Consider the following 23,404-nt stretch of genomic DNA (forward strand, 5'->3'; position numbering starts at 1 on the left):
CCCGACAAAATAGTGCAGAAGCTAAAAACGTTGATCCCAGAAAAGAAGGTAGACTGGTCGATAGTCACGGCCTGCCGCCAGAAACCTCAGGAGGACGTATCAGAATACTTCTCACGATTTGAAACAGTGTTCTCCGACTACAGTGGCCAAGACATGACCACCGCAACCGGACAACACCTATTCGTGCAGAACTACGTAAAGGGGCTATCGCAAGAGGTCTCCCAAAAGTTACAGACTAGCGAAAGTAGTTGGGGAGCCTCCAAACCTGCAGCTATCCTTCAGATGGCTCAGTATTACGAACACCAAAAGAATGAGAACGAAAGGGCAACTGAGAAAAAGAAAAAGGACCTAAAGGAACGAGTAATGATTGCACAACTACAGGGAGTGACCACAGGGAGGGAACGGTATAGGGGGAACTACCAGTCGAATGCCCCTAGGAATTCGACCCCTAGAGACCGCAACCCCGCCCCTGGCGCTCCACGAACCGACCTTGATGAGAATCAATGTGCATTCTGTAAAGAATTTGGACATTGGAAGTCTCAGTGCCCAGCCCTTCGGGAACTGATTAGAAATAAAGAGACGAGGGACATGGCAAATGGCCCCAAAACTGGAGGGCAGGGACGAGGACAGACCCACGACACCACCAATGACCGATCTGGTAGACCAAACACATTTGACCGCCCCCGACAGAATCAGTGCCAACAGTCCGATGGCTACAATGATCACGACTCTGCATAGGACTGCCAGGGGCAAGGGAGGGATCCAGTCGAGCTCTGTGTAGACCAGCAAGGTCCTTATGTCACCGCTAAGGTCCTGGGTACAAAGACTCCATTTTTGGTAGACACCGGAGCGACACGTAGTGTATTATCAAAACGACTGATTCCAAGGGCACCCTTGTCTGGCTCACACATTACCTCGATAGGTTTCGATGGGACGCCCTCCACTAACCCCCTGTCTGTACCTATCTCCTTTGACCTAGGAAACAATCCCACTGACACGACGTTTCTACTCTCCTCCAACTCCCCTGATGCTATTATGGGTATTGATTTACTGAAACATTTCCGAACTACTATTAGGTGTTCCCCGGAAGGAGTCCGAGTCATCCTGTACGACAACCCGAACATGTCCGGACCCTACCCCGCACGACACATGTACATTTTGACAGATGCTGACCTATCCTTGCTCGATTCGCTACCCCCGCACCTATGGGCCAGAAACGACTCAGATGTGGGACGAATGATGATCGATCCTGTACACATAACTGTTCGACCAGATGCAATACTCCCGAAACTCCCACAGTACCGGATATCGCCCGAAGGCGAGAAGGCATTGGTGGCGATTATTCAGTCCTTGGTAGATGCAGGAGTGGTAGAGGAAGTGGTTAGTAATGTCTGCAATAGTCCTATCCTACCCATTGTTAAGAAGCAAGGTGAGGGGGATGAGAAAGCGTATCGCTTCATCATCGATCTACGAGAAGTCAACAAAGTGGTGGTGCCACAGTACCCTGTAGTCTCAGACATCGCCGCCATTCTGACTCTCATCCCGTCCACTGCCACCACCTTCACCGTTATTGATCTTAAAAATGCATTTTTCTCTATCCCCATCCATCCAGACAGCCGTTATCTCTTCGGCTTCACTTTAAAAAACCGTTCATACCGATTTTGTAGAGCTCCCCAGGGCTATACTGAAAGTCCCAGCATTTACAGCCAAGCCCTGAAAAGGCAGCTGGACGCTGTCCAGCTACCAGATGGAGTGGTGTTGATCCAATATGTCGACGATATCCTTTTGGCGGCCGACACCACTCCACTTGCAATCACAGCCACTATCCAACTCTTGCACTTTCTTGCGGAGAATGGCCACAAAGTCTCCAAAAAGAAACTGCAGTTCTGTCAGTCCCAAGTAACATACCTAGGTCATCTCCTGTCCAAAGAAGGGAGAAAACTTACACCCGACCGAATCCAAACCATCCTAGACACCCATATTCCAAAAACACAGAAGCAAGTCCGTTCATTAGTAGGCCTTACTTCTTTCTGCCGACAATGGCTACCAAATTTCAGTCTCATTATAAAACCCCTACTTTTCCTGTTGGCCAAAGATGTTCTGTTCCCACTCCTGTGGACTCCCGAATGCCAAGCATCCTTTAAGGAGTTGCGAGATGCCCTTTGCTCGGCACCCGTTCTAGGAACACCAGATTACTCCAAGCCCTTCTCCCTCTACACTCACGAAAGGGAGGGATGCGCATTGTCCGTTCTGACCCAGTCCATCGGCGCCAAACAGCGCCCTTGTGCCTACTTCTCTGCCGCTCTTGATCCAGTCGCCAGAGCTCTACCAGCCTGTCTTCGAGCAGTAGCCGCTGCTGCTGTCTCTATCCGACAGAGTGAGGGAATTGTACTTTCTAACCCTCTCACAGTACTAGTACCCCATGCAGTTGACACACTTTTGAACCAGACAAAGACTCAACATCTGACTAGTGCACGACTGACAGGATACGAATTGACTTTGCTTGCGCCCCACATCACTCTGAAGAGATGCACGACATTGAACCCTGCTACACTGCTACCCTTGCCCGAAAATGACCCCGATGTGCCCCCTATACACGACTGCGTGACTCTCACAGACGAACAGACTAGGAGTAGAATTGACCTCCGAGACGTTGCTCTCACAGACCCTGACGGAGAACTATGGGTAGATGGCTCTTGCATCAAACTCCCAGACGGCACCACTTCTGCTGCCTATGCGGTAACGACTGCTCGAACAGTAGTTGAAACAGCTTGCATCATACAACGATCAGCACAGGCAGCAGAACTAATTGCCCTCACACGAGCATGTATCATAGCAGAAGGAACCACGGCGAACATTTACACGGACAGCCAGTACGCCTTCGGAGTAGTTCATCATTTTGGGATCCTGTGGAGGGAAAGGGGATTCCTGACGTCCCATGGTACACCCATCCTTCACGGAGATCTAGTCTCCGCCCTGATTGAAGCAGTCCTTCTCCCCACACGATTAGCAGTGATCAAATGTCAGGCACACAAGAAGGTGACAGATTTAGTTGGACAGGGAAACGCACTAGCCGACATCACTGCCCGAACCACAGCTGAGAATAGGGCCACGACGCGCATATATGTGACCAGGTCACAGGCAGAACAATGGACCGACGCTAGGGAAACGATCAGGGATATCCAATCGACCAGCACACCACACGAACTGACTGAGTGGGCACGGATGGGTCTAAGGGACGATAAAGGCTGCTGGCGGACAAAGGACACAAACAAATGGTTGCTGCCTGATGCATACTTGATCCCCATACTGACAATGGCACACTCCCCTGCACACATAGGTTCTGCCCCCATGATCGAACTCATTTCCAAAGTCTGGCACAACGGCAAGATCCCCGACTCAGCCAAACGCCTAGTCCAACAGTGCCTTATCTGCTTACAACACAACCCCGGGAAAGGAACTGTGGTACCCCGGGGAGGGTTTGGGATCCCCGACCACCCCTTTGAGGTCCTCCAGATGGATTACATCCAGCTAGAGAGGTGCCAAGGCTTGAAGTACGTATTAGTCATTGTATGTGCCTTCAGCAAATGGGTGGAAGCCTATCCGACCCGTGATAACACTGCCATGACTACTGCCAAAGTACTACTGAAGGAGTTTTTCCCTCGCTACGGCCTTTGTCAAATTTTATAGAGCGACAATGGCCCCCACTTCATAGCTGAAGTTATCCAACTTATCCTGAAGGGGTTGGGGGTCAAACAAAGGTTCCATGCGGTCTTCCACCCCCAATCCGCTGGCCTGGTTGAGCGACACAACGCTACACTGAAACTGAAACTGTCAAAAATAGTGGCCACCACAGGGCTTAAGTGGCGAGATGCCCTTCCACTGGCACTACTATCAATGCGCTCCACCCCCACTAAGCATCACTTGACCCCCTACGAAGTTGTGTTTGGGCGGCCTATGAACCTCTGGACTGCCCCCAAACCAACCTCCATTCATGACGTCCCCGACGTCCTGCTGTCAGATTATTTGTACAAGTTAACTAAGACATTGTCTGTCATTCATCAACAGGTGCAGCAGGCCATCCCCGATACTTCCAGGGGTCCCGGTCACGATATCCAACCGGGTGACTACGTCTTGATCCGGAATTTCCAACGAGCGAAGAGTCTGGAACCCCGGTGGACGGGCCCCTGGCAAGTACTGATCACCACTCGGACGGCTCTTCGAGTGGAGGGGAAGAAGCACTGGCTGCACGCCCATCACTGCAAAAGGGTCTCCTCAACCCTGGCCACGACAGACAACGTCAACACCCAAGAAGAGCTCCTGAACAAAGACCGACCATCACTGAACTGTTATCCTGATACGGAGGCACTTGAACTTTCAAAACACTCTGATCCCACTGTGCCATCTCGAGAAGGGTATTTCCTACGTCGAAAGGAGGGAGCTTCGGCTAAGTAGACCACTGACTAAGTTAAAAGTCTCAGAACGGTGACCCAAAGCAATCAAGGGCTACCTGGAGAGAAGCTAAACTAAGTCTGGGGTTCTGCCCACTACCGAGCACCTTGAAGATGAAGATGATGGAAGCGCCAGATAAGAAGATGATGGAAGCGCCAGATAAGAAGACATCGAAAGCAACAGGAAATACCCACTATAGGAATCCAAAAACTGACAAATTGCACAGCTCAAAGACAATCGCTTTCTTCGTTATCTCCCTGTTCTGCCTCCTCCTCATGACTTCCTTCTGGATCCTGGAGGAAAGCACGCCCGCTCACCAAATGTTGCCGACCACTGTCCAGCCGACCACCGTGAAAGAGCACCACCTGATCACCCTTTCACCTCAGCTTCGAGAAAGGCGTAGGGAATTCTGGAACAATTCCTTTGTACAACTGTTGCACCAGCACAACCTTGCTACAAATGCCACAAACTGTTGGATCTGTGGGTTGCTCCCACATGCTACCGGACACTCCATCCCCTTTATTCCTTCACCTTTCTCAGTTCACGGCTCTTGCCTCGCCTGGTTGATCCTCATGCAAGAAAGCCACAAGGACAATGCTGCTTCTGGTCAGACAGTGTCGCACTTCTACTATGGGTTTTTGTTGAACAATACAGGAAAGCCCTTTTGTCCTGCAATTTCAGGTTCAACCTTCCTTACGAACATCCCTGCCAAAGAAAGGGTCGAAATGCAAGTGCTCCACAATCCAGCCAGATCCACCTTCTCTCACCTGCGGAAACAAACAGCTGCCACCCTGACTACGGCCCTGTCCGTCATCAATAAAATTGTAAAGGACTTTTCGCATCCTGTTGCTTTATCTTCCCAGATACTGGCTAGCCAGGCATTATGTAATGGTCTATCTGAATACCTTCAGGAGAAGATCGTGACCATCAGATCTTCCTTCCCCGTGGAGGGAATTTTACCGGCCCCTAGTGAGATAGACGGGGACAGTCCCTTCCTTGAGTCCTTCAAAGAGATGACTATTGAGTCCTCTCAGAGATTAATCACCCAATGTAAATCTGGTTCCCCTCTCGACCTGATTCCGGCTAAAATGATGGGTATTCTAGTCCCTATACTGATTGAGCCCCTCCTTTCTATTTGGAACTGCTCTCTTGGCTTAGGCCAGTTCCCCTCCATCTGGAAGGAGGCTATGTTAGTCCCTATCCTGAAAAAGGCGAATTCAGACCCTGGCCAATTTTCAAACTATCGGCCCATCTCCCTTCTCCCTCAGTCAGCTAAGATCTTGGAGAAAGCAGTTCAACTGCAATTGGCTGAATTTTTGGAGACTAATATGCTCCTACACGATTCCCAGTCGGGATTTAGAGCAGGCTTCAGTACGGAGACGGCACTTCTTGAAGTCTCCGAGACTATCAGAGAGTGTGTGGATAGGGGCGAGGAGGCCATGTTGGTCCTCCTCGACCTATCCGCCGCCTTTGATACAGTTTCCCATACGATCTTATTGGATCGCTTGAGCCAGGTGGGCATAGGAGGTACTGTGTTGACCTGGATCAGCTCCTTTCTGAAACATCGTTCTCAGAGGGTTTTTCTGAGGCCTTTTAAATCTGCTGGGAAACCCCTCCTCTGTGGTGTCCCCCAGGGCTCGGCCTTGAGTCCTCTGTTATTTAATGTGTACCTTGCCCCACTGGCCAAGGTGGTAGAATCTTGGGGAGTCAGAGTGATCTCCTATGCTGATGATACCCAGCTGGTGTTTTCTTTTAGGGATCACTCTGACTCCTCCTTTACCAACTTTCGCCAGTGTTTGAATAACATTTGTAACTGGATGACCACCAACCACCTCAGGCTTAATACTGATAAAACGGAGGTAATGTTTTTTAACCAGAAAACGACTATTCCCTCTAGCCTGTGGTGGCCAACGGTTCTTGACCCTCCCCCTATGCCAGCTCTCACAGTTCGCAATCTGGGTTTCCAGTTTGATAACACCCTCTCCTGCGCGCCTCACATTAACAAAACAACCTCTGCTTGTTTTGCGAAATTGTGTATGATCAAAAAGATTCTTCCATACCTTCCATTAAATGCTCGTAGAACTGTGGTCCAGTCATTAATCACGTCACACTTAGACTATGCCAACAGTCTCTACGCAGGTGCCCCTTTGTATCAGATTGAACGTCTACAAATCGTGCAGAATGCTGCGGCTAGACTGATTGGTAATATTCCTTATCGACAATCTGTAGCATCCTATCGCAAAAAATTGCACTGGCTTCCTATCACAAAACGTATCCATTTTAAGATTCTGATACTTGCCTTTCGAGCCTTGAACAACCTCGGCCCAGGCTATCTGAAAAAACGGCTTGTTTTATCACAATCCGTTAGATCCTTACGATCTAATAGTCTTCGTCTCCTGGTTGTCCCACGCTTCCGCCTCTCTAGAGTAGGCGGTAGAGCATTTGGAGTATCAGCAGCCAGACTGTGGAACAATCTCCCCTTGGAGCTAAGATTTGTCCCCACTGAATCCATTTTTCGCCGCAAACTTAAGACCTGGTTGTTCCCCTCTTAATTCTCTGTCTTTACTCTTCTTTTCCCTGGGCTCATTAGTTGTTAGCGCCGGGACACCCCCTCGGGGGTAGCCGTGCGCTCTATAAAATCCAAAATAAAATAAAATAAAATGTCACAGGACTCGTATGCCTCGAAGGGCAAGGAACACAGCTGGTGGGTCACAGTTCTTGCCGCATCACCAAACCATTGGCCTCAGCTGACCCCCCTTCCTTTGTTGCTTCCCCGAATATGTACTTTGTTTGTGGCACCAAAGCTTACACGTGGCTCCCAAAAGGCTGGAAGGGTACGTGCTACATCGCCTTCATTCTTCCTCCCACGTATGTGGCCCCAGCCAACCACCACCGGCAAAAGCGCGCTGGAGATGTTGAACAAGCCGACTCCACCGGAGCACAGTTCCTGGATGCAGCAAAGGGACTAGTTCCTCTGTGGGGACCAATGGCCAATAGCCGCGCAATCCGACATCTAACTCAGGCATTAGAAACAACCATCAACATCACCGCTGGCGTCCTCGCCAACAACACGGCTGAGCTTCAGGCAGTCCGCCTGGTGGCTCTTCAAAACCGTCTTGTTTTAGATGTGATTCTGGCCGACCGTGGAGGTGCATGCCGTGTCATCGGCTCCAGCTGTTGCACCTACGTGCCAGATAACTCACCTTCAGTCTATAAAGCAATCGAACACCTCCACAGACTGTCCTCGGAGGTTCACCAGGAACAGGAAGGATGGTCGCTTGGAGGCTGGTTCTGGGACACTTTAAAGAACTGGGGATGGAGACTGTTCACGTTTTTATTGATACCGATCACGATACTATGTGGATGTTGTTTAGGTATTCAATGTTTACCACCTTTATGTGCACTTATTTCCAACTGTATGTGCTCTAAGACTTTGAACCTTAAACCAGAGCACATGAGTCCCCTATACGAAATAGAGGTGCGTGGTCTCATGGGGATTGATCCGAACTGACAAGCTGGCGAGACATGTTAAAGGGAGGACTGTGGAAATTTAGTTCGTGTACTGAACATTATCTACGCCATCTTGCAGACTCACGTACGAGCATACACGACAGCCATTTTAGGTACCATGGTCTCCCTGTTCACGATCGCTCATCAGCACACTTCCCTGACCCTGCGAGCATCCCCCATGCACCCTGACTGCCCCCGCTCTCTCATGCACAAGTCAGGAGCCCTCCCCTCCCGCATGATTCTGTCCCAGAGAATCGCACCCCGCGCCTGACCAACACCTCCTTTCCGTCCATGAATACCCCTCCTTTGATGACCCTTCCTCTGAGCCTGACGTCAGCACTGATCGCTGGTCATCCTTTAGCCCGAGGTTACAGTTTATTGCCCCCTACTGTATGCACTCGCCTCTCCTGAAAGAGGCCACTATTGATCACGACCCTCCACCCCCAGAGATTCGATCAGGCGCACACATTCCAGAGAGATCGGCAGAACACTCAGCTGCGTGATAGCCCCTCCCAATCATATGAGGGGAAAGGGTCTCTACTGTTGTCATGTGTTGGAATGGGCCGGAACTGGGGGGTGACAGGGATATCGTTCTGATGTCATTCTCATGCTCTACAATGTCCCTGTTGTAATAAAGGACGTTCACATGTCTAAAACCAGTGTATAAAAGACCAGCTCTCAGAGAAGTTGAGAGAGCACCTCGAGACGATACCTTGTTGTCCGATCTGATGTGTTCCACTCCGTCGGAATAAAACTTGTTTCCTGTCTTCCAGTCTCCAGCGCCTGCCTCTTTATTGAGTAATTTCGTATGGTATTAGAGGCGTTTTACGCCGGGCAAATTCAACTTAGGAAACAACTACTGTAATCGCCTGACCATTGTAAATTGATCTTTATCAATACCTTGTGAAACAAAGATAAGGTGAAATGTATTTACAAACACTACCTGAATGTTTGCTTCTTCGGTGAACCATTTGTGAATCCTTATTTTGCATAAAAAAGGATTGGTGTGCCAAGCTTGCACCACTGTACACTATTGTATGAAGCAAAGCAATGCAAATGGATGTACTCTCAGCTGTTGGGAAAAGTCTGGAAGCATTTGGTCACTATCTGTCCAATTTCTCACTGATGCAGTAGTTTGAGAAAGGCGGGGCCGGCATCTGCCCCCGCCGCAAGTATGGCGGGCGCACCGGCCCCACCCGCTCTCGGTGGTGGGGCTCGCGCCCATCGCGTCACCATGACGCGGTAGGTGCGCCTCCATATCGATTGGACCCCGGGTCTCATAGTGACCCGGAAGTGATTCAATCACTTCCGGGTCACTGTGGAACGAAGGCCAGGCCGGTTAGATCCGGCCTGGCCAGTGAGGGGTTAAAAGGCCGGGGAGCGCGGGAGTCTGCCTCTTTGGCTCCGCGCTCCACACCTGCCCTTCCAGCCTCTAGGAGGCTGTAATTATTTTTCCTCTTAGACTCCGCGCTCCACACCTGCCCTTCCAGCCTCTAGGAGGCTGTAATTATTTTTCCTCTTGTTCCTTCGCTCCCCTGCAGAACGCACCCGGGCCACCAGCGGCCCGTAACTCTTTCTCTGTTTTGTTTTACAGGTGCAGCTGTTGACGGTGTGGGATCTTTTTGGCGTCTGAAAGCGGGTAGCAGCACCGGTGGACATTCTCTTTGTCAGGGCGGAGGAGCGGTAAACGAGTGGCTGCAGTGTCGAGCGAACCCAGCGCGGAGCAGCGTAGGTATGGGCCCGGGAGCCGTAGGACAGAGACAGCTTCACGCTGAGTCAACCTGGCGGACAGCGCGTGTGTATACGGTATCCTGTGGAGACGCGTGAGTGTGTGGGGGCATTAGCATAGGGGCGAGGCCTGGTTGGGGGAGCACTTTGGGAAATCTTACTGAGAGGCCAAGAGTTAATAACTAATTTATGTATCCCAGTGGCATTGGTGGGCTGTGGGAGTAGAACGAGCTGTCATTGACCAGTTGTGAAAATAGCGGAGGCATTTAGTAAACCCACTAATTGTAAGAGCGGGTCTGCACTTTCTGCGGAAGCTTGTGCATTGTTTTGAATTTTCGCCAGGTTGGAATTTTTAAACCCGCCAACGGTAAGAGGGGGTCGGGGCACTGTGCGGAGGCCAGGGCATTGTTTGAATTCACCAGTTTGATCTTAACTAAGGGTGTCAAGCACTTTTCTAGCAGTGTGCGAATAATCTAAAGGCTAACTTGGGGGGCATACACCGGCTGCTAAATGTGAGATTAGCATAGACAGGAATCCTAAACTTGGATATACATTGCGCCTCCGTTACCTTTTATTATGGGGTTTATTATTCCTTACTTGTATTGGACAAATAGAGCGCATTTATTGCATATGTCGTCATGTTTCATGATGGGAAGGTGCCATTTTTTATACCCTGTTTGGTTTCTCCCCGACATTCCCCTTGTTCTGATCGATTCCGGTCCCATTTTACCCGCCTCCTCAATGCTGTCGGTGTATTGATAATTTGACGGAAAGGTGGGAGTTTTCCCTTTCGGAAAGGGTGGGAGGGGAAGCAGGTGCTGTGCTGTATTCCTTTTAAAGGATCCGAGACGCAAGCGAAAGCTTTCCCTTTAAGCGGATGTTGTTGATTGTTAATAGATAAAGGGGGAAACAAGTTCCAGCTATGTTGTGAGTATGTCTAGGGTAGATGGCTAGCACATGTTTGTATAATTTTGCTCGAAGGAACTGCAGTGGTAATTTGTTTATCTTGAGAACTCCATGCTCGCGGGGAGTAATACAGTCACTGATTCTTTGTGGTTGTCTCTCTTTCGGCTCTGCCCCGAAGGGCCTGAGAAAATGGGCATAGTATTATTTTTAGCGAAAGGCCGTACAAGGTTTTTTCCCTGAATAAACAGGTACAAGACATTTGCTTGCTTCGACTGCCCTCTTAGCTCGAATTCTGGGCCATGCTAGAGTTTACATAGTGCCACACAGGCAGGTTCTTCAACCATGTCGGCCACCTGCGCACGGACACTGGAGTGTCAGGTTGGATGTGTGTCTCCCCGGCCACTCTGTCCATGGGGAAGGCGGAGGGCCTGCCTGGAAAGAGTAGAATTAGAATTGCTTTTTGAATGATACCCAGTAGATTCTTTTGAAATATTATCGGGGGGGGGGATTGTTAACACTCTTCTCATGCTCTTGTTGGTGCATTTATTAACCAACGAAAAATGAAAACTAATCCTGGTTCTACATCGTAGGATGCTTAATTGAAGCCCTAAGCGCAAGGATTGACCAGCCCAAGCGCTGTATAGTGGAATACCTTTAACCATACGAATCAAAATCTTCTTTCTATTCATGGGAAGCCTTTCCGTTTCAAGTTGGGAACCGGCACTGTCTCTTCTGAACCCACACATAGGGGTTGGAGGCCAGTCTTACGATTCAGAGGAAATGTCACTTGTAGGGATTTACCATCCTTTCACTTCAGGGCGTACATCCATTCATTGGTTTTGTAGGTCATATCTTTCTACCACAGCGGTTTATGTACATTTATTGCCCATATATGTCACCCCGCTGTTTAATTGACTCAGGTACATTCAGCAATGGGAGAAAACCTTTTTAAGGTTTAATGAAAGGGGCGGTAGGAAGAAGGAAACACACATGTAGGTTGATGTTGGCAGTTGTGAGCAATCATCTTCATTTTGAACAGTGCCACTTCTATTTTATAGCAATAATGACTGTTTTATGGCTTTTAGAGCTTGTTAGTGCTTCATGCTGTATGGGGTTACTTCCTGTAAACATTTCACGGCAAATAGGTTTATAGGGATTTTTCCTGACCGGTATCATATCCAGGTAGCAGCGAGAGAACAAATGGGTGTTTTTTGTTTTGTCAGAACGAGCGGCAGCGGACAAGGGAGGTTGTGGAGTCAACTTCAGAGGGCACAGCAACTGGCTTTCCAGTCAGATAGCAAGCTTGCATTACACACACTGCATTTAGGACTCCAGGTAGCTGCTTAACAGAAGCCATTCCCTTAAGATATGGTCCTGAATGGAAGTTATTTGCCACTGTGTTTTACGGCTCCAGGTAGACGGAGATTGAAATCACCCAGAGTGATGCTGATAGTGAGTGCATTGCGCCCACTACATGGAATCCTATAGTCTTTGTTTCTGGGGTGTCAGGCAGAGCATCCCTACAAGAAAGAAACAACCTGGTAATTAGTGCTATGATAGGCTATTACAATGGAAAGTCTGATGAAAAATGTTCCTCATGCAGTACAACTGTTGCGTTGCTCCTATGGGTGGTTTATGTTAAGGGTCTGTTCAGAGTGTGACGGGCCTACGTTGTGGCAAATGTTTAAAGTGATGCGGACTAGCCAGAAAACAGAACCTGGGTGAGGATGATTTTGAAGCGATTGCTTTTGACTCATAATTTGCTGACCTGGTCTCGGTTGGTTATAGGTTTTGGGCACTTCGCTGCAATTGATCAGTTGCATTAATGCGTATGCCTTCTGTAGAAATTGTGGGGGTGACTAAGTGTTTTATAATTCACTTAGCTAATTTACTGGTAAATCTCTTGTAACTACATGGGTGTGTGTCATGGCCTGTAAGCTAAATGCTGCTAGTGGGCTGGCATCACCGGTTGTGCCACCGCTGGGGTAGCCAGGAAAATATGTCAGACCTATCACTGTCTGTAGGGTCTGTGCACACAATTGGTAAATTGCCATGTTGGCCCAAGCCTTCTTTTCTTTACATATGTTACCTCCAAGGTAGGCTACAGGATTCCACATTGGGTGAAATTACTTACTGAGGGAGTTATGCTTAGCATATTACAGCAAGTTATTTGCAGGGTTTTGAGGTCAGGCCTACTTGGCACTGGCATCGGGGAGGGTCCCTCAAGTATCCTTTCAACACTTATGGCGTCAAACAGAACACCTCAGGCCTTGTTGTCTCAACCTCAAGGAAATCCCTGCGCATGGTGCATAATATGTATTGTATCGCACAGTACCACAGCACCCAGGTGCCTGTGCACTTGTACCATCAATGTCCTTGTGGCATCGCACCCCCTGTGCATGTACAATAGGGCATTAGTTGCCGGGGGGTTTGTCACGCTGTATCTCGGCACTCTTGTGCCTGTACACCTACATAATGTGATGTACATGTGGGGTCACACATTACTGACATCCTCGGGCCTGTACGATTAAGCAGGTTATTCCTGTGTTGTGTCGCATGGGACCAACTCCTCCTGGGGCTTGCGGCACATTTGGGTGCCTATGTTGTCAGAACAGACTGGATTCAGGCGTAGCATCACGCAGTATTGATGCACCCGTGTGACGTTACACAGTACCGGGACACCCCTGTGGGTGTACAGGGTGGCATGAGAAGCTTAGGGTTGGTCATGCGGTATCTCAGCACCCTGGTGCCTGTCAAGCTATTCCTGTGTTGTCACACGGGACCAACTCCCCCTGGGGCTGGATCTGGGGCATTTGGTTGCTTATGTCAGATGGTACCTGTGAACTATTGAGTGCGGACAGTATCTAAGCACCCTAAGCTGGGTGGGTGTAAAAAGGGGGGGGAGGGGTGCAGTCTCATCTAGTAGCGCTAACTTTGCGAATTGTGTTTGGTCATCTAAATGCAAAAAAGGCACTAATCATTGATGTTTTTACTTTCATTTATGTGTGTCTGGATCCACGCCTGTTGCCTGAGGAGTGCTCCTCACCGCCAGGCCGCAAGAGATGGACAACCAAGGGGACCAGTAGATCCACAACGGCTCCACATCGCTATGGTTGCAAAAAGGTGGATATCCATGGGGACCGGTAGACCCGGAACGTGAGTGGCCAGCGACGGCATCAAGTGTGATGGGTGATCAATTTAAAGGCTCAAGCGGTGCCAGCATGATAGGGTGTGGCCCATGCATTATAGTTGATGTGTATAAGTGTGTCAACCATTGGGGTTCACGATTTGTGGTAAGTTGGCAATACACTGCCTTGTAGGTGTACACCTTGCTAGCTCGACCAGAACACAGGTATTGCGGGCGGATGCGACACATCAACACCCTTGTCGTGGAACGGCGATCTGCCATTCCAAGCACCTGTGCTCGCGGGCGCCTGTCGTAGCGGACACTACTGTGTTGGAGATGCTACGTGGTAGGAGGATAGGCTAGCACGGAGCTTATCCCATAAAAATAATGATCAGGGGTTGATAGTGCACGGTGTACATGATCCGCTTATGAGAGAGATCAGGAGGTACCAGCACTATATTGGTTGTGTATAGTATGTTACTAATTGGTTGTGCCAGCCATAGTACGGTAGCAGTACGCTGCTACACAGGTGTGTGCCGTGCCAGCTTGGCCAAACCCAGGAGTCATGGGTGTATGCAACACTTCAGCACCCCTTGCGGGAAACAGTACTCTGCCTTTATGGCCCCTGTGCTCCCAGATGCCATTGTAGCAAACACTACGTAGGGGGGATATTCCAGAGTAAGGGGGTAGGATTACACAGAGCATGTCCCAGAACATAGTGGTCAGTGTAGGTGGTTCACAGACTTCATGATATGCTCGTAGGAGTTCTTGGTGCCTGTGGTTTCCTGGGTAGCCTTCCAATTGCACCAACACAGTGTCTGGGGTGCCGTAGCTTATCGGGCACAGCGTGATGCCATCAGTTGAGCCCATCTAGTGGCCCCATGGCGGCGGGTTACTTTCCCTGAGTCAGACAGCCCTAGCATATCTCTCCCGCACTTAGGAGTGGTTCTGGAAGGACTGGGTACGCCTGGGTAGAAGGGTGGGTCCACTAATTTAAATGCACCACATAGAGCTCACCAATAGGCGACGAACAGGCCACAGGGTAAATAACACTTGAATTGTTAAAAATACAAAATCTTTATTTTCATTTTCATATTTTCTTTGCACACATTGAATCCAAGATAATTAACAACACCATACATAGATTCATCGGTTCATAAAACATAGATCAATAAATACATATAATATAACGACCCCACATCAACCTCTCATCATACAACTTCCATCTTCTCATCCAGTCACACACAAACATCCATTTCAACATCAGACACTATCTACAAATTCCTCAACGTAATCCCCAGAGTGGCACATGAATAGGATCCTGCGGAGTCTTCTTGGCAAGATGCCAGAGAGTCTAGATCGATGTGGCAGGACCCCAACTGACGGTACGCCAGTAAGGTGTGCAAAGAAAATATGAAAATGAAAATAAAGATTTTGTATTTTTAACAATTCAAGTGTTATTTACCCTGTGGCCTGTCACCTATTGGTGAGCTCTATGTGGTGCATTTAAATTAGTGGATTCCTTGTGGGCCAATCTTTAATTCGTTTGGGTGGACTCTTTCTTGTGCAGTAGGAGGGTAGGGGGGGGCAGATAGTCGGTCAACTACGCTGGCCTGTGGTGGTAAGGTCATGATTGGTGAGCAGTAAATTTAAGGTCCTTAGAGGGAGGCGCCATTCTTGAATGGGGTCACCCAAGGAGAGGGACAAGTGGTCTCTCCTAGAACTCCAGGGGCAGGTACAGCCTGTTGGCTACCTCGGTGCAGGGGAGTCACGCTTTGTCTAGGCTGGTTGGCCACCCCACACGTGCACAATGACGCCAGTAAACGGCGCAGAGATGCAAGGGCCCCCTTAAATGGAGTTAATGGAGTGTACGGGGGTAACCGGGGGGGGGGGGGAGGGAGTACCCTCATGGGAAACTGGCCCTCTGCCATGCGCACTTTGACGGAAGGGCGTGGTTAATAGGGCACACGGGGGTAACTGGGGGGGAGCCCTCTCGGTAAACGGGCCCTCAACGCATGCGCTCTCCGACAGGAGGGGGTGGTTTGAGTGATAAGGCTCTGACACCAGTTAGTGACCTTGCCGTAGGCCCAAATAGGATAAGCAGAAAATTAAGTATTGTAAGATGGATACGTTAGATTCGGATAAGAAATACCTTGTACTAGAATTATGTTAAGGTTAGCCATCTATATATCAATTGTAATCAAAAGTCATGGAACGCTTTCTGCGTAATTGTGTAAATATTGTTTATTTCAATTTTTGATTTATTTGTACGTTTTAATAAATACGGCCGGGGGTTGTACGACCCCCGCCTCCAAAGAAATCCCTCTCATGTCCTTGTTAATAATGTTGGTTATAAGTTGGTTAACGGAAGGGGGGGGGGTCCTCCGGCAGTCCCTGGCCATACCCCAAGTGGTTCTAATAAGTAAATGTATTAGTTTAAGATTTGGGAGTATTTTGTTCCTCCTATTTACTAACAGATATGGGCACCCTGCGTCTTTTAAAGGAACCCAATTTATGACCTAGCCCCTGAAAATCATCGTCGAGGACGAGCGAGGGTGAAAAGATCCACCGATACTGTGGATATGGAGAGAAAGCATACACCTTTCTTGGCTTTTCTGTGAAGACATCATGTCCATCAGCAAAGACAATTCTAATAAGGATCAGACAAAGAGGTCATGAGGTTGGTCTATTATATCACATCACTAGAAAAGCATTATGGAAAGGTGTTAAAAGTGTACTCCTTTGTCGTTTGCAAATGGCTGATCAAAGGCATTTATATTTGACAAAAACTGTGCCCACCAGATGACTTACTGTAGATCAGATACAAAGCACTAGGTTATGCATCAGAATGTGGAAACCGGCACACCCAACCGGATAAATTCAAACTCGGAGAAGTCGGATTTTATCAGGTGCAATAAATATAACTCCAAACAATAAGGGGCCTCAGGGGGATAGGACAGGGATTTATACAGGCAGCCCCCCACTCACTACACCTAAAACTACTCGGTGCCTGTCCCTATACAGTCTGGGGGTGAAAACCCCGATTCTTTCGATACATCAGTATAGTTAAACAAAGGTTACACTACAACCTTATGTCTACTGGTGCTACTATTAGTCACTAATAGTAGCACCAGTAGACATAAGGTTGTAGTGTACCCTTTGTTTAACTATACTGATGTATCGAAAGAATCGGGGTTTTCACCCCCAGACTGTATAGGGACAGGCACCGAGTAGTTTTAGGCAATAAATATAACACCAATTTCTGTGCCACTCATAATAAGGGCAACAACAATGGTCCTAGCGGAGAGGCCAACGGGAAGACAAGATTAAACAAATGAACTTATCCTGAATTGTATATGTCCAAACCAGACTACTCAACCTAGAGCTAGGGTGTAAGGTATTACTTTCAACAATATGGAAGAGAAAATTAAATGATATCAGTACTTATCACACACAAAGAAGTCAATGCATTTGATTTTTTTGTATATATATATATATGCAACTTGACAGTGTAATTTACATTATTTACATATGGTCGCTCCAGATAAAGAGATAAGAGAAAGAAGGTGCTGAAAGAAAATGCTTGTGTGTAAAATTTCTCTTAGAAAACGAAAAGAGGAAAAGGACCTCATACATATATCATAGCTATTACAGGGAAGCCTGTCGGTTACATTTATTGGACATCATAACACATTTTCATTAAACAAGGATAATCGTTTAATCATAATTGTCCCTTTTATGGATGGTAATCCAATCCAGGCTTTGGGAGAGTGAGCAGCACACAGACATGGAGAGGTGGGTATGCTCACCACACCACAAAAACTCCTGATTTTTAAGAGGGAAGAAACACCTGTAGATGAAGTCTTCAGATTGCCCACACCGCGGAGGGGACTGGCGGGGGGGCGGGGGGGGGAGGGGGTCGAAGACCCCAGCAGCAATCTCCTTCTCCCTTTTCGTGGATCCTGGAAGTCTTTGGGACACTTGATGTCGCCTCGCAACTGAACTACAAATCGGCCCTTAAGTGTGAGATAGCCCATGTGTTGTCAGTGACACCCGTTATTACTAGCTCCGTGGGGGCAAAGGATGTCTACATGAACCAAGAGTCACGTAAAATCTACGAGCCGGGGCTAATGTTTGCCACGCATCAGCGGCGTCCGTGTCACTGGAAAAAAAACACATAAGTACCGAACTCACCACAAAGCTCTACCGGAACCAAGAAGAACAGTGCAAACAGCATCCATGACGCCATACTGCAGATTCAAGAAGAAACAAAGACAACATAGTGAATAACAAGCATTTACAATGCAATGGTCTCGGCATTGTTAAAGTTAGAGCTATTGGCATTGCTCATGACATTATTTTTATTTATGTTTTTAAAACATATAAATAAATGGCATTGTCATTTACAATGCTAATAGCTTAATCTCTCGCAAATGCGAGATATATTGCATTTGCACCCACACACAGAGCCACCCACACAGAGAGCCACCCACACAGAGAGCCACCCACACAAAGCCACCCACACACAGAGCCACCCACACACAGAGCCACCCACACACAGAGCCACCCACACACAGAGCCACCCACACACAGAGCCACCCACACACAGAGCCACACACACACACAGAGCCACACACACACACACACACAGAGCCACACACACACACACAGAGCCACACACACACACACAGAGCCACACACACACACACAGAGCCACACACACACACACAGAGCCACACACACACACACAGCCACACACACACACACAGAGCCACACACACACACAGAGCCACACACACACACAGAGCCACACACACACACACACGCATACAGCCACACACACACACAGAGCCACACACACACAGCAACTTCAAAGCCAATAAACCTGTTATAGCTACTTCAAACACGTTGGACTATTTTAAAATGTTGTATTGACATAACTGATGTTCAATTACATTCAGTGAAAAACGTCAGCATCAACAGAATTGTTTTTTCGTGATTTGCATGTGACTGACACACAACTATAATAACAGTGTCCCACTTAAGCACTGATTTGTAGCAGCAAGGAGTGAAGACACTGGTACTTTAACCCACACTTCGATCAAACACAGTGTTTGTCTTCACACATCATTTAAACCCTGACTTTCCTTTTCTCTGCACTGTTGTTAGATAGTGTAGCACAGCTTTTACTAATATTGGGTAGGTTCTTAATCCAGAGAAACTGCTCAAAGTATGTGTATGCACAACCACTGACTTCATTGATGATGTAGACTCTCTTATTATCTAAGAATTGTTTTTTCTTTTTGGAGTGCTCGATCGATGACTCGAGATGCAAAGTCATATGATATGGGGTGACAGAGCGGGGCGAGGGAAGGAGGGCGAGCGAGTATGAGAAGAGTGAGTGGGTGGGTAAGGGTCCAAAAGAGAGAGCGAGCGAGAGAGGGGGGGGGTCTCAAGAGAGGCAGGAGGCGCTCGCGGAGTCATATAGCGTGCAACGCCGGTGCTGCTGTCACCCCCTTCGCTAGCCTAGACCTAAAAACGCCTCAAGCTGAGGAAGCAAGCAGTTGTAACTTACATCACACAGGCCCGCACATGCAGGGAGTTGGGGGTGAGATAGGCAGTTTGGAAGGCCTGTACCTAGAGCTTTAAATGACGTTTAAAAACAATGCAGCATCAAGCACATGCCTAAAAGAACGCCGCCCCTTGTCTTGAGAGCTAGGGTGCTGTTGCCTGTCCCCCAACTGGGAAAGACCTGAATGATCACCTTTCATACCAACTGCAGTGGAAAGGAGCACAGCAACTTGAAATCTAGAACAGCTCTGAAGGACAGCGGTACTAGATGAAGCAGCGTGTGGGGTACTGCCCCCGTGAGGGGGACGAGGCCCTACTCACAGAAGAATTCGGCCACGATCTGTGCGCTGCCCTTCGAAGTAATGCCCTCCTTGACAAATTGCTGGTGCGACATTTTACCGATCTTCTTCTGCACACAAGGCGAGAGCGCACCGTACTGTCCGAATAAAATCTTGCGCGAAATCCCGCCCCCTAAAACAGCTAAGCCATGTGACCCTAGAAACAACAAGTATTTTATTTGCGGCTTTACATAGAGTTTGCACCACTGCAATTTCTTGCATTCCATGCCCGACAAAAAAAGTGTTACAAAATAAAACTTATGTCTTCACACTAAATTACTGTCTTGGTATACGTTTTACATAACTATCAACTAAGTGTGTTTTCACGGACCAGGAATGCGACCCGTGTTGACCGTGGCCTTCTGGGGTCCCAGCATTTATTTCAATTGTTGCATTTCGGGGTGCTATGCCGTGAAAGGTGCTCCCCATTCAGCGCCCCACAATAAAACCCGCGTTAACATTCCTCGCGGGGACGCAGAGTCGCGTCTTTGAGGGGAGGGCTGCCCCCCTCATTCGGCAAAAATAAATCCATTCATTTGATCGTGTAGCCATTGAGAGGCGACACAAAACTAGCCACGTGTGAGAAATGCTATGAGATGAAGTAAACAAAAACATTTCCATGACAAAAAGGAGTCTTTGGCCCTTAATCCACCCACCATATGCAAGCGTTTTCATCAGCATAGCGTCTGATTTGATCTCGCATGACAAGATTGCACGAATGACTGCTGACATCAAATAATTGTTTTTTGTGATTGCGTGTGTGTATTTATACATGTATACATACACACACAAAATGTAAACACGTGTATATACACATTACGTCCATAAGAATAATATATTGCCGTCACAGACATATGATATTCAATATCACAATGTATTGGAGAACTGCATGCATGCTACTGTACCAGCATGTATGTGTGAATAAATAAGTGGAAGTTCAAAGAAAAGTCTACATGCCAAGTTATGTACAATTTACAGCATTTGTATCTACTAGTGCAGAAACTGCTTGATTAAACAGTGCATTCCTGTACATAGAGCGCTGAGACATTTATGTGGAAAGGGAAGATTTGAAAGCAGACTTATAACCTTTTTTTTTTTGCCAACAATATTAAGAAGTGTAACGTACCCCATAAATGTGAAATGCAGGTTCCTAATCCATCCTCCCCTACACCTAGACTCAGACAAATAATGGGGAGGGGCTCTCTTGACCACCCACCCCCGCCCCCAATCTTGAATTTCCGGGAAGGAAATAGTAAGCTTGAAGCTTTCCATAATGTGACAGATGTTTTCACGTGATGAAGTGAATTCTCACTGCTCCGAGCCTCATAGTTTAAAAAGTTTAGATACATTATGGCCAGAATGAGTGAAGGTAAAACAAAACGTCTCTGGGCAGCTGTGCGTTTTGTAATGGTGCAAGGCATTTCATAACTAGAATCAGAACGTTTAAAGGGGATCTGGAATAGGAAAGAGCGAAAGAAATCTATATACCTGATGAGACCGAAATAACTAAGTGCGCAACACGCGTTCACAGGCTTCCTATGTTGAGGGGGTGTCTCCAGAGCAGATACCCGAGGCATCAGGGCAATCACAGGGGTGACCTCCCACACAAACACTACTATCAGAAGCAGCAGGCATTACAGGTGTCTCAGACAGACTGACAAACGTAGGGGAGGGGAGGCTTTAAAAGAAGGGAAAGTTTGGAATTTGATTAGGATGTGTGCCCAGGCACGGTCACCCACCCCGACCCCTTCCGCAGGCTACATTTTAAAAGTATTTTCGCGACTCTCACCATTCCCTCACCAAAAAAAGCATAAGGAGGGAGCATGTATGAGTCGCACTGTCCCTTCACGGACCCCCACACTGCTCAGGTCATGGCGCCTAGTACGGCCGCACGTCTTCCACTGAGGTAACTGGCATTAACAGATTTGTTTCTTAGATGTCCTTTTCTGTTACAACGCTGGTATTCCGTGGTGCTGCATTCTTTTAGTTGTGGCCTAAGGCAAGGCGATTCTAAATAATATCTCCGTGACCTACCAGAGCAGTCTGGGAACATTGGGCAGTAACTTAACTTCGCCCCCTTTCGCCTCAAGAGAAAGAGGCAGGGCAACCGTCCCCACTGGGGCAAAAGACCCACTGCCCACAGGAAGCCCAGCTCTCCGGCACGGGACAACCTAGGTGGGATAGCGTTCTGGGGCAAAGCCTCCTCGGTGTACCCCACTCGAGCGCCTGGGCCTTAAAGTGTCTCCAGCCCCCACCATTGTTAGCAAACTGGGAGACTCCCTGCGTCTCTTGGAAACCTGTCGTCGCCCTCTGGGGGGCCCTCTTCTGACAGACTCAGATGCTTCCCTGGGATGTCGATGTACAAGGAAAGCCTATAGAATCTGCTTGAGAAAACCGATATTGGTAATAACATGGTCTAATGTAAGGAAAACGCGACGCTGCTATCCCTTTATGGAGGTCTGGTGAGTACTAGTATTCTCGAAAACGAATAGTCGCTTTTTTAAAAATGATTGCCGCAGGAGTTTCTCTTTGCATTCTGGCACCTGTAGTTTGGATGTCACCCCTTCGTAAGGAGAAACTATCAGCAGCAAAATGCATCGGGACTTGATAGGAACCCAATGTTCGACGAGTGACGGTGTGAGTTCTCCCTGGGTGTAAGAGCATTTCAACAATCCAGCTGTCAAGGTGGCGTTTTGACCTCTGGGGCTCCTGTAAACCACTGGAATATGGGAAGTGTAGACACAAAATGTCAACTGTGTTTCTAAAACGCTCAACGACCACAGCACCCACCTGCGTCCCTCACTCCCCACCCCGAGGAGTTGTGGAGAGCCCCACGGTCGGAGAAGGGCGGTCCGGGAGACAAGTCACCGTGGAGAGGGGACTGTGCTCGGCGGTCCTGCCTCAGGAACGGACGGCCCCAGTACTCCTCGGCCGCGCGGTCTCCTCGCCAGGATGGGGTCTCTAGTTAAGGACTGTCCGGGCCCGTCAGTGGTCTGTGCACTCTGCCGCTCAAGGTGAAATTCATGTAGGAAGACCCTCGCGACTAAGGGCAGCATCGGGTGCGTCTGGTCACAGTGCTTCCACCCTTCGGCCTCTTCAGTATTTACACACTGCACCCCCTCCGAGCTCCACAGGAAGGTGTGTGTGTGTGTGTGTGGGGGGGGTGTAGCTGAAAGTCATTGTGTCCAATCTTCAAAGGGGTCTTCCCTCTCAGCGCCCCCGTGGTGCGACCCCCGTGGATTATTCTCTCTCTCTGCCCCAAGGCCATTCATCTCATGGCAATTGTTCACTTTCAAGTGATCACAGGTAAGCGGCTCTCACTCTAAAACAAGCTGTGAGCGTGCACTCTCCTGAACTTCCGGTGTCGGGATGTGCACGCTCACGGCTGTCTTGGGGCGGGACTTCCGTCTTATGCGCCCACGGAGTGGATGGCCGGCCCAGAAGAGCGGTGGCAGCAGAAGTCAGGAGTGGCGGCTGAGGCCGCTGATGCAGTAAGTGGGGCTTAGTCATGGGGGTGTGTGTATGTGTGTCTGCGTGTCTGTGTGACTGTGTGTGTGTGTGTGTGTGTGTCTATGTGTGTGTGTGTGTGTGTGTGTCTGTTTGCACGTCTGTCTGTGTGTGTATGTGTGTGTGTGCGTGCCTTCGGCCGGCCTGCGTAAGCGCGTTCACAGACCCTGGTAGGCTCGTGCACCGCTCTGTCTCCCTTGAGAGCGAACTCGGCGACAATAGGTCTCGATGCCGAGACCTAAAAACCAGGGTGAATGAAAAACAA

The 23,404-nt window shown here is 48.6% G+C and overlaps 1 protein-coding gene across 1 annotated transcript in view; it reads right to left on the reverse strand.

Annotated features, from left to right (window-relative positions):
• LOC144790903 (transcobalamin-2-like) overlaps window positions 1-23,404 on the reverse strand; it is a 121,371-nt gene that overhangs the window by 52,732 nt on the left and 45,235 nt on the right. The window contains exon 2 of the mRNA XM_078665545.1: window positions 17,918-17,973. Coding sequence (XP_078521671.1) covers window positions 17,918-17,972 — 55 coding nt within the window. The 5' untranslated portion in view covers window position 17,973. The remainder of the gene's footprint in view (window positions 1-17,917; window positions 17,974-23,404) is intronic.

Source organism: Lissotriton helveticus, chromosome 11 (assembly GCF_964261635.1).
Source record: "Lissotriton helveticus chromosome 11, aLisHel1.1, whole genome shotgun sequence".
Lineage (NCBI taxonomy): Eukaryota > Metazoa > Chordata > Amphibia > Caudata > Salamandridae > Lissotriton > Lissotriton helveticus.